This window comes from Chroicocephalus ridibundus, chromosome 5, assembly GCF_963924245.1.
Source record: "Chroicocephalus ridibundus chromosome 5, bChrRid1.1, whole genome shotgun sequence".
NCBI lineage: Eukaryota > Metazoa > Chordata > Aves > Charadriiformes > Laridae > Chroicocephalus > Chroicocephalus ridibundus.
This window is the reverse complement of record NC_086288.1, coordinates 71,417,354-71,432,478: the sequence shown is the minus strand read 5'-3', so window position 1 is coordinate 71,432,478 and position 15,125 is coordinate 71,417,354. Positions and strand designations below refer to the sequence as shown.

Below are 15,125 nucleotides of genomic sequence, written 5' to 3'. Positions count from 1 at the left end.
TCAGGCATATCCATGTCAATGTCAACAAAGAATTGTCTGGGGAAGAAATTTGGGATTTGCTCTGCAGCACGGTGGTACGACATAAATGGCCGTGAAGGGCAGGGCGAGAACAAGATGGTTTTGGACTAAGACCTCTCATGGTATCCATACAGCACTATATCCATACAACTGTAATCCTGTGTATTTTCTCTCCCATCTCTATATGTGTGAGAGGCAGTCCCATTTGTAAATATGTGAAAAATGCAGCTTTTGTTTCTAAAATATGAACACATGAATGATGATATCTAAGTATCTAAAGGGCAGGTGTCCAGAGGATGGGGCCAGACTCTTCTCAGTGGTGCCCGGCGGCAGGACAAGGGGCAACAGGCACAAACTGGAACACAGGAAATTCCATCTCAAAATGAGGAAAAACTCCTTTACTTTGAGGGTGGCAGAGCCCTGGCACAGGCTGCCTAGAGAGGTGGTGGAGTCTCCGTCTCTGGAGACATTCCAAACCCACCTGGACGTGTTCCTGTCCAGCCTGCTCTGGGTGACCCTGCTCTGGCAGGGAGGTTGGACCAGATGATCTCCAGAGGTCCCTTCTAACCCTGACCATTCTGTGAGTCTGTGATATTCCTATAGCTCGTCAGGACTAATACACAGTGTTTTTCTCTCTTTCCTTCTCCCCCGAAGTGTTATAACTTTTTCAGTTAAAAATAGAGTTTTACAATGGAAAGCACATACAGTGATTTAGAGACAGACCATAAAACTTGGTTCTGGCCTTGAGCCAGAAAAAAATCCTTCCAAACTCCTAAGTATGCTGTAGACCAGCAGAGGGATGTAGTTCAAATTAAGCGTTGCTTTGTAAGAACAGGAATTGGGAGCGCTGCAAAAAGTCGCTGGAAAACTAAGGTGGAGAAAACCTGTTACTGAAGTTTCCTAGTATTTAGGACCAGTCTGGTGTTTCTCCAGTTTCTCCATTTCTCTGAAATGGAGAAAATTGTTAAATATTTAATACAGTTCAGTGGGGGAGCAGTCAGACGATAAGAAAATACCCTCTAAAAGTTTCCTGGAAGTGTAATTACCATTAGTGTGTTCTTTGGATGTAACCCAGGTTGTTTGCTTAGGGCTAAAGCACCAAGGGATGTGTTAACACCTTGCAGCCCCCTGATCTGGCCATGGGATGGATTTAGTTGCTTGAATAGGACCAACCCTCTGCTGAGGGCAGTTCAGCAGGTTTCGAGTAGCAGAAATAAGCAGGCAGTACAGGTTTTTTTCCATCATACATACAGCTCTCTGCAAATGGACCTGTCTTTTGACTGGCCCATGTTAATCCATGGGTTGCATGCGATCACTTCAGCTCCTCTGAAGAAGCCGTGTCCTTCCCGTGGCCATACGCATTCCCGGCCCGATTTAGTGCTATGGGGATGGGTTTAGCCTTAGGTGCTTTTCCGCTTTATCTGTTAGGAGCTGGGAAGCCTACATGTCTTGTTAAGACTCAAAAAAAGGTTTCTATAGATAAGTAAGTGGAAATTTGGTAGCCTCTTAAAAGACTTTTTGTAGCATTGAAGTTTATGTGTCTTACATAAAACGATTAATGTTTTCATCAGGTTATCAAACCACTTTGTGTAGCGACCATGCAAAAGGAGAGTATTTTTCTTTTTGCCAGGTACTGTACCTACTTTTCCTTTCCTTTCATCTTGATCTGAAGTATATTCCTCCATCCCTCTCTCCCCCCCTCCTTCCATCCATCCATCCATCCATCCATCCATCCATCCATCCATCCATCCATCCATTCCATCCATCCATCCCTCCGTCCATCCCTCTCCTTTCCTCGTTTCCTTTCTTTCTCTCTCTCGTTTTCTCCTTATAATCTTGTCTGAGTTATGTCCCATAGCCATCGAGGTTTTTAACAACTGTTTTAAAGACAATTTGTGCCCAACCAAAATTTAGAGTTGATACAAGTTTCATTATATGAGTTAGAAATCAACGCAGCTGTTGGGGCTTGTATCAAGTAAAAACTCCCTGAAAATTTAATAGATGAATTTCAAGTCATAAGAGATTTTGAAAATATTTGAAGCTAGCATAGCTAGACAAAAGGTGAGTGATCATAGTGTCTGCCTTTTAGTATCTGTGTAGCTGAACTGGATCATTTTGAAGGACCCTGAGTTTTGGTGGTGAAAATTCAGGCATGCAAAATCATAGCACATTTTTAACATCTTTTGAGTCCATAGTTTTGTCTGAAGTCAGATAATATTTTTCCTTTAATTTCGTGCAGTAAGCCTCTCTGTTTTACTGTGATTTGAACTCTCCTCCAAAAATATTTCATTCCTAATGTCTTTCTGTTCCTCATCTCTGAAGATATTAAACAGATTTTTATACATAGGACTTCATGCCTGCATGTGTATTTTCAAACAGTTGTTTATTGCATGACGAGATCTGACACAAATCTTGGCATGTTCTCCTGAAAGATCCTGCAGCTCATGTCTGCTGTAATTTGCTTTGTTGGCTCAATTAAAAATTATGCACGTGTTGTGAGAAGAACTAGATGAGTTGTATAAATCTTCGTTGACAGGATCGTATTCAAAAACTGTAAGTTTTGTTTCTCACTGTAAAGTATTGCATGAAAAACATTTCTTTAATTACTCCGGAATATTTTCGTTTCAAGCCAAGCAGCTTGCTTTTTATTTTCCATCCATTTTTATGTTTATCTTGCATGATGTCTCTTGTAGATATCATCTTTACAAAATAAATGATGTTACACTTGATTCCCTTAAGAAATCTGGGGGATGATGTATACCTGGGCTAGTCCCAAAGCAAAAAAAAATGTGCTAATTTGAAAGCTTCTAATTTTCTAAGGCTGTTGCGCTTCCTGAAAGGATTGTGGTTCCATTGCAGTTTGGGCAAAGTTGAAAGCAGCAAAGCAAAGCTCCGTCTGTAAACCAAGTAAAGTCGAATTTTCGTTAAATAGCGTCTTTCCACAACTCCCTAAAATTTTTATCTTGGAAACTTTTTCAGGATGGCAGAGTGGTTTAAGCCTTGGTAAGGGCATGTGGAAATTTCTAGGCTGCTCACTGATATTCAGCACAGGTTTGTGGACCCTGAAGAGGTTGCGGGGCGGGTCCTTTGGAAGCGGATCTTCCAGGATGCTCACATTTTGTGCTTTTACATGTTCCACTTTTCCTGATCCCTAAGTTCTCCAAGCATGATATTGGTGGGGTTGTTTGGCCTGTTTTTCTCAAGGTTTTCCACGGGTGGAAGCATTATGTAGAGTGCCCTGGCTGTAGAAGCCGAAGGACTAACAGGGACTCCTTAGGTCTGCTCTCCCAAGAGGGACAACCAGGCAGGTTGGCCCCTTCCCAGCCCTGCTGATATCCAGGCGTCAATGCTGACGTGACGCCTGGGGGAAGGCAGGAGTGTCTTCCTAAAATCCCTGTTTAAGTGTTTGTAAAATCATTGCAAAGGGAATGAGATCTTCTGGGTGCACGATGGGCAACAGGGTTTGTCATCCCTAGTGCTATCCCTTTCTGTACTACCTCCAAAAAGATTCCAGAGAAACTAGAAGCTCCCTTTCTTCCTTGCCTCCCTTTACTCACATAATACACGCGGGGCAGCGTAAATGTGTGGCCATCCTCCTGTCTTTTCAGGTTGATGCTGTGCTGGTGCACACCATTTGCAGTCAAGGTCACAAAGACCTCTGCTCCTTTGATAATTTTTTAACTCTCTGAATGGTTTCCTTTCTAGGATAATTATTTTTGTTACCTTTAATGGCAATAAAATGCTTAGAAGAGCGGTTGCGCCAAGTCTAAACAGCTTTACCCACAGTGCGTTGTTCTTTTTGTGCAGGCTTCTTACAAACCGCTGCTGAAACAGGTGGTGGAGGAGATCTGTAATCCTGACCGACCCGATCCTGTTGATATTGAGCACATGTCCTCGGGCCTCACCGATCTCCTTAAAACTGGATTCAGCATGTTCATGAAGGTAAACCAGGCCTCCCAAGCTCGTCTCTAAGATTTTCCTGAGGTCATAGCATCATGTGGCAGCAGCTGATTTTATGTATTTGGGTTGATATTGTTCAGCAGACCCTAAGGGGCGGTTTGGAGAGGTAAGTCCTTGCAGGGGGGCTGGGAATAGCCTGAGGCACCACACTGCAGGTACAGTGCAGATGGGCAGCACCTGCTGAAGAAAACAAGAGGAATGGAGCAGACTGGACACCTAAATAACTATGATATGTCTGGGAGGAGGCAATGTGGCTTTGCTAAAGGGAAGTCCTACCTCACATCGCTTTCGGAGCTCTTCAGAGACACCCAACAAGGAAATTAATAAGCGAGTGCCAGTTCATATAACCTACCTGGATTTCTAAAAGACATTCTGCAAGGCACCTCATCAAAGGATTTTAAGGACTCCGAGCAGCCTTGAGATAGGAGAGAAGTAAGTATGAACAGTCAGGTCTCACAGGGGAGGAAGGTCTTCAGAGGAGCTCCATATTCAGTGCCTTTTCTATAACTTGGTAATGTTCAACTTGCAGTGGGGAGGAAGGAAGCGTATTAGTCAGAAATCGCCTGGTGGATGCCCTTAGCATGTTTTAAGACACGCTTTCTACAAGAGCTTACTCTGCTTTACAAATTAGCCTATACTAAGTGTTTGTTAAATGTCTACAGAGACGAAGTGTGGAGTAGCTAGTGTGCTATACATTCAGCTCTGTGTTACTCCATGTCCTGAGTTCTCCCTTGAAGAGTATTCTGTGTATGAAGTATATTTTGGCAATATGTACCTGTAAGCACCTGCATCTCTGCTAGTAAGAAAAATATCCTACTGTAAGGAATATATCACAGATGAGCAAGTGAATCTTACGTTGGATGAATATTTCACAGGCATCATCACATGCCTCACAAATGTGTCTGTGCTTGCTCGTTTAGTCTGAAACCTGGCTTGTTGGCAAGTGCTTGGTTATTACATGAAGGAGTTTCTGACCAGCCTGTATCTCTCACACAAGAGGATCTTCTCCACTTACTGCACCATCAGCACTGTAATTATTTCATGAGCTTCCTCATATTTTTATTTCTTCCTCGATGCCTGAATATAAATGCCAACTCACATAAACACGCTTTAGTAAGTGATGGACTGAGACGTGTTCATCCAGGACAGACTTTTAAAGATACTTCTAGTCCACAAGTTGTTTCTCTGGTGGACTTTGTTTTGAAGCTTAGAGAAGGTGAAGGGAAAAGGCCTCCTTGCTGCAGGGATTCCTCTTTTGACTGCTGCTCTAGAATACACGTGGTTTATGATGATCTGAGCTTGGTATCATTGATACCACGTGCCTTGCATGGGAGTCTAGTTCCTGGTGATCAGTGTGTTTTCCTTTTTCCAGTTATTCGGCTAAATTAAGTGGTTTCTGGTTGGTCACAAATAGCAGATGCATTGATGCCGGTGTCCTGATTGGCAGAGATAGCCCTCATGGGGCAGTAGAAGTTGTTTCTGCTGACTTTCCTCAGAGGAAAAGCCTGCGTTTTGTGATCTGCCGTGAGGACAAACCCGTCCTCCGACCCTTTCCTGCTTCAGTTTTGGAGTTCTATTGACCACTGTCACCCCGCTTTCCTATCTCCCCCTCTCCCCCCGCTCCACACAGACACATGTGCCAGCAAAGAGCCCTCTGACCACCAGCATCCTGAGGAAATGCAGTGGTGGGCTCGGGGCTGGAGAGAAGGCTGGTATCCAGCTGGGATGCTCTGCTAGCTCAGGGAACCATTCCTCCGTCTTCCTGCAGACTCTTTTGCTCAGTGCAATGGGTTTGCTTTTTTCTTGCTTAGTCTTTCTAATTGCCCAGGATAACTGTCCCAATTTTTTTAATGCGTAGCATTTGGAACTGAAAGTGAATTTCATCTTGGGGATTTTTGCAAAATTCAGATTTCACAGTAAATGCGATTCAGAGGTCTCAGAAAAGTCCCAAAACAGCAAACTTTGGAAGGATCCCAGAAGGTCCATTTCAGTTCTTCTTCTGTATCACAGAAATGAGCTGTGTTTAGCTACATGCAGCCAGTTCCTTCAAAAGAGAGAGCCTTGGGTGGTTGTATTATCAAACAAAAAAATCTTGGCAGAAACTTGCATTCTTAACACAGCCAAATATTTTGTACCCAAAGTATTGTCCTCCTTCAAAACACTTGTGCATAGCATAACAAAATTACAGATTCCAAGACCCTTTTCATCGCAATTTTAATTTAATTTAGAGTTTGCATGCCTAATAGTATTTTTAATATGCATTACTGGAATTTGTGGTTTGAACTTTAGTCTTCTGAAAAATAATAAGTTTTATATAGGCACCATGTGTTTGGATCTAGGTTTATTTTGACTGAAGGAAATGATTTGTCAAGTCATTTTCTCTTTAGTATTGCCATGAAAGCTTGTGTTTTCTGATTAATGTTCTTATGCTGGGTGTCCTCTCAGTGTGTCCAATGTTATGCCTGCATGTTTATGATGTTTGTTGTCGCTAGGAAAGATATTAGGAAAGAGAGGCTTTATTCAATAGCAAGCTTCTGGAGTTCGAGCTCTTTGCATACGTCTTGGGCCATTCAGAAGCTTCATGAGATGGAGTGGAGCTGTTTGCTCTGGCGACAGGGTTAAGAAGAGCAAAGATCCATGAAAAGGAATAAAATGGTCATTCCTGTATTACCTTGAAGTACCGTAGCAGAGCATTTTGTCAACTTTTATCTTCACCACCTTTGTGAGTAGTTATTTTTGAACTTTGTGTCACTGCCTACAGCAGTTATGGCATGAAACATTCTAATATTTTTGTAAGCAATAGCTCTATCTGTTTTGCTTTGTAAGTAAATCCAGAGGAGGGCCACAAAGATGATCAGAGGGCTGGAGCACCTCTGCTATGAGGACAGGCTGAGAGAGTTGGCGTTGTTCAGCCTGGAGAAGAGAAGGCTCTGGGGAGACCTTATAGCCCCTTCCAGTACCTAAAGGGGGCCTATAGGAGAGATGGGGAGGGACTCTTGATCAGGGAGTGGAGTGATAGGATGAGGGGTAACGGTTTTAAACAGAAAAAAGGGAGATTTAGATTAGATATTAGGAAGAAATTCTTTACTCTGAGGGTGGTGAGACACTGGAACATGTTGCCCAGAGAAGTTGTGGACGCCTCATCCCTGGAAGTGTTCAAGGCCAGGCTGGATGGGGCTTTGAGCAGCCTGGTCTCGTGGGAGGTGTCCCTGCCCAGGGCAGGGGGGTTGGAACTAGGTGATCTTTAAGGTCCCTTACAACCCAAACCATTCTACGATTCTATGATTCTATGATATAAACACTTAGGTCTTACTTAAGCTCCTCATGGTGTTCGTAATAGGAATGGACTTTTTTTCATTTGATGTTGACACTATGTCATATGCAGAGAGTAAGAAGTGAGTAGTCTGATATGGGAAGGTACGTAAAGAAAGAGCCTTTGTAAGCTCTGGTGTATCCATTTAATTAGTCTGTTGGTGTTAATGGAAAATTGCTCAATATCACACCAGTATTGCAGGACACCCTGCTGAGTTGTAGCATATATGCTATCTGTGCCAGTGAAGATGGCTGTCAAAGTGGGGGCAACGAAGAGAATAAACACCCAGCACGCAAATACCCAGCTCACCACTACATCGATCTACGTCTTTTTGTACTGGTTTCAAACTCCCAGGGAGCTGAAGAGCTCCCTGCCTGGGGAGCAGCGTCCAACAGGGAGCCCTGTGTCCTCAAAGGCCAGCTAGCCTGGAGAGAAGATTGCCATCCCCCCATGCTTACCTCAAAGGGAAGGGTCTCATCTGAAGGTTACCAGTCAGAAAGCCTGATGGAGCTGCAGGATGAAAAACTGCCCAAAGACTAAATACAGGGCAGCCACAACGAGGAAGAGAAGAAGAGCCCTTCCCTCAGGAGCTGGAGCCGCAGGGATCAAAGAGCTGCCATGGTGGTGAAAGCACAGGAACCGCGCTCCACCAAACACGGGTTGATGACCGCTTTCGTTCTGTCAAGTGAATGCTGTCGAAAACCTACGCTTGTGGAAGGAGAGGGGGCGGAGAGTCTAAAAAGGAGCAAATGAAACTGTTCTCACTGTCACTTTTCGGAGCCAAACATTTGGAGTGTTTCGTACTGGAAGGTGGTGTGACAAGAGCAATGGCACGGGCTCCATTGACATCGCTCCCAGGGACTGGAGCAAAGCGTTGTCGGGGGCGCGTGGTTTAACAAGAGAGAAAGAGTTTTCTGGGAAACGGCAGAGTAATCAAACTTCTAGAAGTGGTTAAGAGGAAACTGATGTAAAGCATCACCTTCACGTTTAAAATTAAAACGCGGTTTTATAAAGTCTTAACTGGGGTGGAATGTGTATGCCGTTTTAATGATAATTGGGGAAAAATGAAACAAGTATTTTGTTTGAGCTAAAGTTTCTCTATATTAGTTACAACCCAGACACAGAAGTATTGAAAACTCTGAAGTGAAACAAGCTAGAAACTGATTTTGTACTATAATGAACTTGATTTATTTTTATTGGATGAATTGTAAAGGATTATTTGCTGGACTGGTGTAAACACATTACTTATGATTCTTTCCATGGCTGACCTCAGGCAGGGATTCTAGCATGTTTAGGCTGGACTCCTTCCTTCTACTGGGTAGTAATTTACCCCTCATTCCTTAAAGCCCCATGTGTACGTGTGTCCAAACCATGCACCCACCCAAATATTCTCCTCCCACTCTGAGAAAGGGAGGAAAGAAATGAAGAAGGAAAGGAGGGAGAAGCCCTCAGACATCACGAGAAACTCCTCTAGGAGTTCCCTGGAAACAGTTTATTAGTTTTAACTGGGCGTCATCCCCATTGATTTCCCTCTTAGCTGCTACGGAAACCAGCATTCCATGGATATTTCTTTCTTGAGCTTCCTCATTAGTCTTCCTCCAGCAGCTCAGGGAGCCGATCGCTGTTAGTCCATAGATTTGGAGCTGGACTGAGCAACAAATAATGCTTTCCTTCATTCTACAGGTGAATCGCCCTCACCCTGGTGATCATCCTCTTCTGATCATCTTTATGGTTGGCGGAGTGACAGTCTCCGAGGTCAAAATGGTGAAGGAACTGGTAGCAACACGCAAACCCGGTACCCAGGTAAAAACAGCTCTAAATGTACAGTTCCTATCTTAACAAAGACTAAGAAAATTCATCAAATAATATTCCCTATAGCACTGGTACCAAACCTACATGAAGCCACAGCCACATGGACAGGAACAGTGGTAGGATTTTGCTCTGAAACATCTGTAGGCAGCAAGTGCTCAGGCACCAAGAGTCTGTTTTTTACATGCTAGAGTCAGCGATGAAAGTTCAAACTCGGGCTGGAGAGTCCAGAACAGACAGGCGTTGTTCTGAAGGAGCTTTCATCATGTCTCAAAAGACTCATTTCTTGGTATTCTTTGTAAACAGAAACATTTGCTGTCCAAAAGGCTACAGGCTCCCTGGCAGCGCATCTACAGGACATAGTCCAGGCATGCTCAGGAGGAGCCTGCCAAGGGTCTGGGTACCACCTAGTGATGTATCAGTGGTGATCCTGCAGACAAGTCAGTTGGCATTGCTGAGGAGCAAGATCAATTAGCCTGGATAGAGCTGCACTGGTTTCTGGTCCAGGCCAGGTATCTCTGATAGGTATCTGACCGCTAGATGCCTTAAGTAGCCTGAAGCAGGTGACGTGGAGGAAGCCCCAAGTCTCTGCAGCCCTTGGATGTGCTGTCGGCCTTCTAGAAGGAGGATGGATCCCATGGTGAAGCTTCAGTAACGTCCATGTGGCTGGTCTTTGCCTCTTCCACTCTCTGGCAGCAGAACTTGATTAGAGCAGCTGCCATCCGAATGGAGTGGGGAGGGAGAGGAGGAGGATGGATGGGCTGTGGTGGCATGCGAGATGTTAAAAATCAATGTTAACTGTGGAGAAGCAATCAGGTGTCTGCTGAGTAGTGCAGATACACAGGGTAACCTAAAAAACTGCAAAGAAGTGCTGTGTAACCGGTTGTGTCGTAAACATAAATCTAATTTCCAGGGTGGCTTATAAACATCTTGTTTTCGATTCCTATGGAATGCAGTTTTGATTAGTGAGAAATCGTTAGCAAAATGGAACCAACCAAAGGCTGAGCAGCCCCTGGGTCTGACATGTGTTTTCCACGTTTCAGATGTCTTTACTAGGCAGTCTCAAGCAGCGTTTTGCAAGATGGAGTGCCATTTTTAGCGATGTTTTTTTGATCTGATAACACGCTTCTCCCCAATTAGCCTATTGCTAATCTCCTCAAAACAGCGCATAAAATTCTTTCCCATCTCGAAGGGGCACATTGCGTTGTGACACACTGATGGACAAGTTAATCCGCACCCGAAATGTATTAATACGCCCTGAAAGATAAGCAGAGGGTTAACACGTGAGCTGGTTGAGAACTCTGCAGGGAGACTTTTGACTGGCTTTCCAGAGGGACTTGGGGCTTGACAGTGGTGACATGGGATCTGGTGTTGCTTTGCTTGGGCTTAACCCCGGCAGCAGGTCACCCTCTGAGGCAGATTCCGAAAGAATTTTAAGCTTTTACTGCATCTTGCCCTTTGTCCGAATGTGCTGTGTGAGAGGTGAGAGGACTCGGGGCCGGGGGTGGGGAGAGGTGGGAGGAGGAAGAGAAAGAAGAAAAGAAGCAGTTGTGCAAGTCTCTGATACAAAAAAAAGTTTATGAGTTTGTTGGATTTACCTGGATTTCTGCACTGTAGCTGTGAATATGTGCCACCTGTTTGGGATTATTCTCTTTTCAAAAAGCCAGGCGTTTGTCTAACTGGAGCCAGCGTTTAACAGAGCTTTTTTTGTGGTGTTCAGGCAACCGGGTTCAGGCATCGGGGGAGCACTGGCCTCCCGAGTCCCTTCCAGCCAAACAAAGCCCTGACTTTTATACTAATTATTGGCTCTTGGAGAAGTGGAGAGACGTGTGGGTGCAAAAATAAAGAACTGAGGAAAGTAATAGGAAAAAACTGAGAGGACGCACTGATTACTTCAGCAGTTGTTCGGAGTTGAGGCAAATGCCATTTCAGTGTGGAGCAGGAGACGCGTGTTTCCATCCACAGCACTGCTCTGCATCCGAATATGAACAACAAATTTATTTCTCATGGAGGAGCGCAAAGGAATACAACATTTCCTACGCATCGTTTGGGTTTGGATAGTGGCAAGTAGCTCCCCTAACCTAGGTGAGAAATATCCTACTTCCAGTGGAAGAAAGTACCTTTTTCTTTCCCACCTTAATCAGGAGAGTTAAAAAGGGGGAAAGAGCCTGAGTGGCTGTTTCACCCTCACAACCTGCACAGCCGTCTGCGTGGCTGTGGCCGAGGCAAGCAGACGGACAAACCCCTCCAGATGCACCGTCAGATGTTCTCTCCATCCTTCCCTGCCCTCTCCCGAGGGGGAACTGCCCCTCGCAGGGCGGTGGGTCGGGATGGGAGCTCCTCCATCTTGGCTGCCATGGCGAGGGGTAGCCCTTCGGGTGAACAAGGAGGAGGTCTGCAAAGGAGATAACGCTGTCCTGAAGAGACCTGCCTGGAGAAGAGATGGGCGTCACTTCTCTGGGCAATTCCCTTCTTCTCTGTAAAAACGAAGGAACAAATATTCACATTTATCCTCCCCTCAATGAGCCCTCAGAGATATTGGGGGGCAAAAGAGGGCAGTCCCACTGTATTTCAGTGCATCCTTTCTCAGACGTTAAAGTTGCAGCTCTCATTTTTCTCTCTGAGATTGCTATTAGTTGCAGAAATCCCCTCGGGGCACAGCGGTGGGACTCCCAGAAGAAATTGCTTTTATCTGGCAGTGGCTATTGTTGATGTTTGGCTTGTACACCCAAAACCACTTGGGTAACGTGTCCCCTCGTGTTTTTCAGAATTAAGCTGCATGATAACAAGATGAGCACACGCTGTGCTGTGGTCTGATTCTCACGTAACATAAGTAAGACAGTGTCAGCCTTTGGCATCTGCAAATTACAGAGTTTTTCATCCATAGGAAGGAGACGAGATAATCAGTGTCAGTTTGCCGCAGATTGTGTGGGAGGACAAGGGAAGGGGAGAAGCAAGGGGGAGACTATCATCAGTACAGAAGGGATCTGTAGTAACTTAACTCCGGATTCCTTTCATTATTTGAAGTGAAAAGATGAAAGAAAGAACAACAAAAAAAGCTGAAGCGCGGCACCGCCGCACATTTAAGCCTTGCGATGAAAAACGCAAGCGGTTTGATCGCTGCAGCGGGAGAGGGACACGCAGACATACTCCCGTGTTGGTGCTTGTCCTGCTTCTCCTCGGATTTGCACCAAAGAATAAAATTCATGTTCAAGCGGGCTGGTAAGATAAATGTGCCCCCACATCCCTGCCTGCAGTCCCGACCCTACGGACACTGCTGAACCTGGGGCTGCGTAAGAGCCGTGTCCTACAGACCCTGCCTTGCCTCCACGCAGCCAGACCACGCACGCTTGCTCCGTCCTGATAGCTTTGCCCTGCAGAGAAGACTTCACTTAATAAAAACAGATACCTGCCTCGAGCAGGGGACGTATCGTGGCTGTAGTGAGCGATGGTTTCATTCATCTGACCCGTCTTGGGTTAAAAATTTGAACAAACAAAAGCGAGAGCATCCTGACAGTGCTCGAGGTTGAGCCTTGGTCCTGGTGTGCGGAACGGCCTGTCCCTGTTCTGAGCAGGGGCTGTAGGTCCCTGCAGCAGGTCTGTGGCGCTCACCTTAAGCTTCAACTGAGAGGAAACAGCCGTCACTCAAACCTGTTCTACAGGAGAGGAACCCCCAGCTCCATCAGCTGCTGCCTCGCAGTGAACGCAATGGCAGTCACAACAAATCAGCGGGTAAGACGTGGGTAGAAAGGAGTCAAAGCACACATTCATTAAGAGTACAATGCTACCAGTCATTATGCTCCTTAAAGTGATTTAACTACAGTGATTAGCGAGCAGAGGGTTTCACTGGGCAAGTTGTATTGCCCTGCCAGTGAACGCCAGAAGCGCCCGGGCCGTGTGTGGAGCAGGGAAGCGCTGGGTGAAGCAGGCAGCTCCTCGCCATGGCTCGTTAGGCCGCGAGCAGCCTCGGGCCCCTCCATTTTCACTTGTTGTTTCTTCTCCCCCTTCTTTCAGGTACTGGTGCTCTCCTCTGCGCTCCTGACACCGCGTAGTGCCATTGAGTCGTTGTTTGCCCCAGACCGTCTCCAGCCTGACACCGATATCTGAGGAGGGAGGATCTGTGGAGAAGATGAGCCCGTGCCTCGGCTGGAAACATCACATCCCTGCTCTGTCACCCTTCCCAACAGCCTTCCGAAAAAACGGCACGTCCCCTGCTGCAGTTCGGGCTGCAGCGGGGTGAAGCAGCCGGGTATCTGGCTGCAGGGAACATGTGCAGCTCGCAGGCAGCTCTCCAAAATGTCCCAGTCGTCCAGCGACAACTCCCCCTCCTTAACGGTAACACCATGCAGTGCCGGATCACCCCGGCCCCGCTCTGCACGGCCAGGGTGATCGCTTGTAATAATTCCCGAGAAAAGGAGCATCCGAGGACTGGGTGATGCTGAATTTTCCCTCCCTGAGCAGTACTTTTCTCTCTTGAGTATTCCCGATGGTTTCGGGAATTGCTTCTGGTGGGAAATGCCGCTGAGGGAGTGAAAGACCAGCAAAACCCACCCTCTCTGTCGTGTCACCTTGCGACACGTGTGCCTTATACAGCGTGAACCGCCTCTGCTCTTACTTTGTCCCTCACCCCAGGGAGGTGACGGAGCACAGCCCTGCCGGAGCAGCTCCCAGCCCGGTGCTGGTCTCCCAGCGTCCCGCAGGGGCAGGGGCAGGGAAGCAGAGCGCCAGGCCCAAGGGCCGGGTTACGTGGTTGCTTCTCTCTCAGCTTCCCCTCTCCTGCTCTAGTTTCTCCAGCCCCAGTCGCGGGAGAAAAGCCTGTTTCTGATGGCACACTTCTCTGCGGGTTTACGCAGGAGGACATATGGGCTGTGATGGTTTGATGATAACCCTGGAAGAATCCTCCCCTCTCATGCATTTAAAAAAGTAAAAGAGGAAAAAAAAGGAAAAAAAAAACAAAGCACGATCCCATTTTCCAGAGGCCGCAGCGACAGATTCTTTCTTGAGCTACATTTCTGAACAGCCTGATTAGAGAACAGCTTTTATTTTTAATTTATGATTGTGAAAGAGCTGCTATCAAATTCAGTTATGTAATTTTTCCTTATAAAACTTTGATACAATCTGTGATAAAAAAGCAGCAGCCAATAGAGATTGCGATTGCGTATAGCGCCAAGACTTCCGAATTGCAGCCTAAAATGGTGGAGCTCTAAAGCTGCATCCTCTTGCTTTCCTCCAAGGGATGCTAAGACTACTGCTTACGCTGAGATGAGAATGTGAAATTAGAAGTGACATTCACTCTGTCATAGCATTCCTTGCTATGCCAAAGGAATAGATTAAATGGGAAGTAGCTTTTTAGCCTTTGTTCACTAGCTAGCGTAAGTTCTCTTAAATGTTTATAATGGTCTTCAGAAAAGGGTACATTTTGATTTAAACTCACTTTTGAGTGGCTGGAAGGAAACAATGGACCGATTATAAAGCATGGACAATGTTGCCTCTATGGAAGTGAGATTTATAAGAATGACTATAGAATGGAACTTTGTGCTATAAAAAATGAGAAATATTATGAGATGGCAACGTTAAAAGCTCAAGAAATAGCTTGAGCAGAGCAACTGGAAAGCAAATAACCAGTCTCTTGCTTTCTTTTCTGCCCTTCCTTACTGTTTAATCTCAGAATATGGAAGTTGTGTAAACTCTGTAATCAATAAAGCAATGCTCTTACAATGCTGAACCTCCTCCCTCTTCTCCTTCTCTCCTAGTACACAGGGCTACGCACGCCAGGATGGCGTATTCCTGAGATGCCCTCTCCTTTTCCATTATTTGTTGTCCCTAAGAACCTAGACCTTCTGGCCTGGGAGGTGCCCTGGAGGGGTTTCCACACGCTGCTGGTAGCAGAAAGGCTGTCCTGCATCCAGTGGCCATTGCTGGCCAGTGAGTTCAGGTGCTCACACCTCTGAGATGCTGCTGCTTTCCTGAGATGATGGAGCCTGGCAGTTGTGGCCTTCTCTCCCTCACCTGTCTTTCATCAGAT

General features: G+C 45.9%; 1 protein-coding gene across 1 annotated transcript in view; it reads left to right on the top strand.

The window, feature by feature from the left end:
* Positions 1-14,825, top strand: part of SCFD2 (sec1 family domain containing 2) — a 208,178-nt gene extending 193,353 nt beyond the window's left edge. The window contains exons 7-9 of the mRNA XM_063336355.1: positions 3,826-3,960; positions 8,975-9,094; positions 13,115-14,825. Coding sequence (XP_063192425.1) covers positions 3,826-3,960; positions 8,975-9,094; positions 13,115-13,207 — 348 coding nt within the window. The 3' untranslated portion in view covers positions 13,208-14,825. The remainder of the gene's footprint in view (positions 1-3,825; positions 3,961-8,974; positions 9,095-13,114) is intronic.
* The last annotated feature ends 300 nt before the right edge of the window (positions 14,826-15,125 follow it).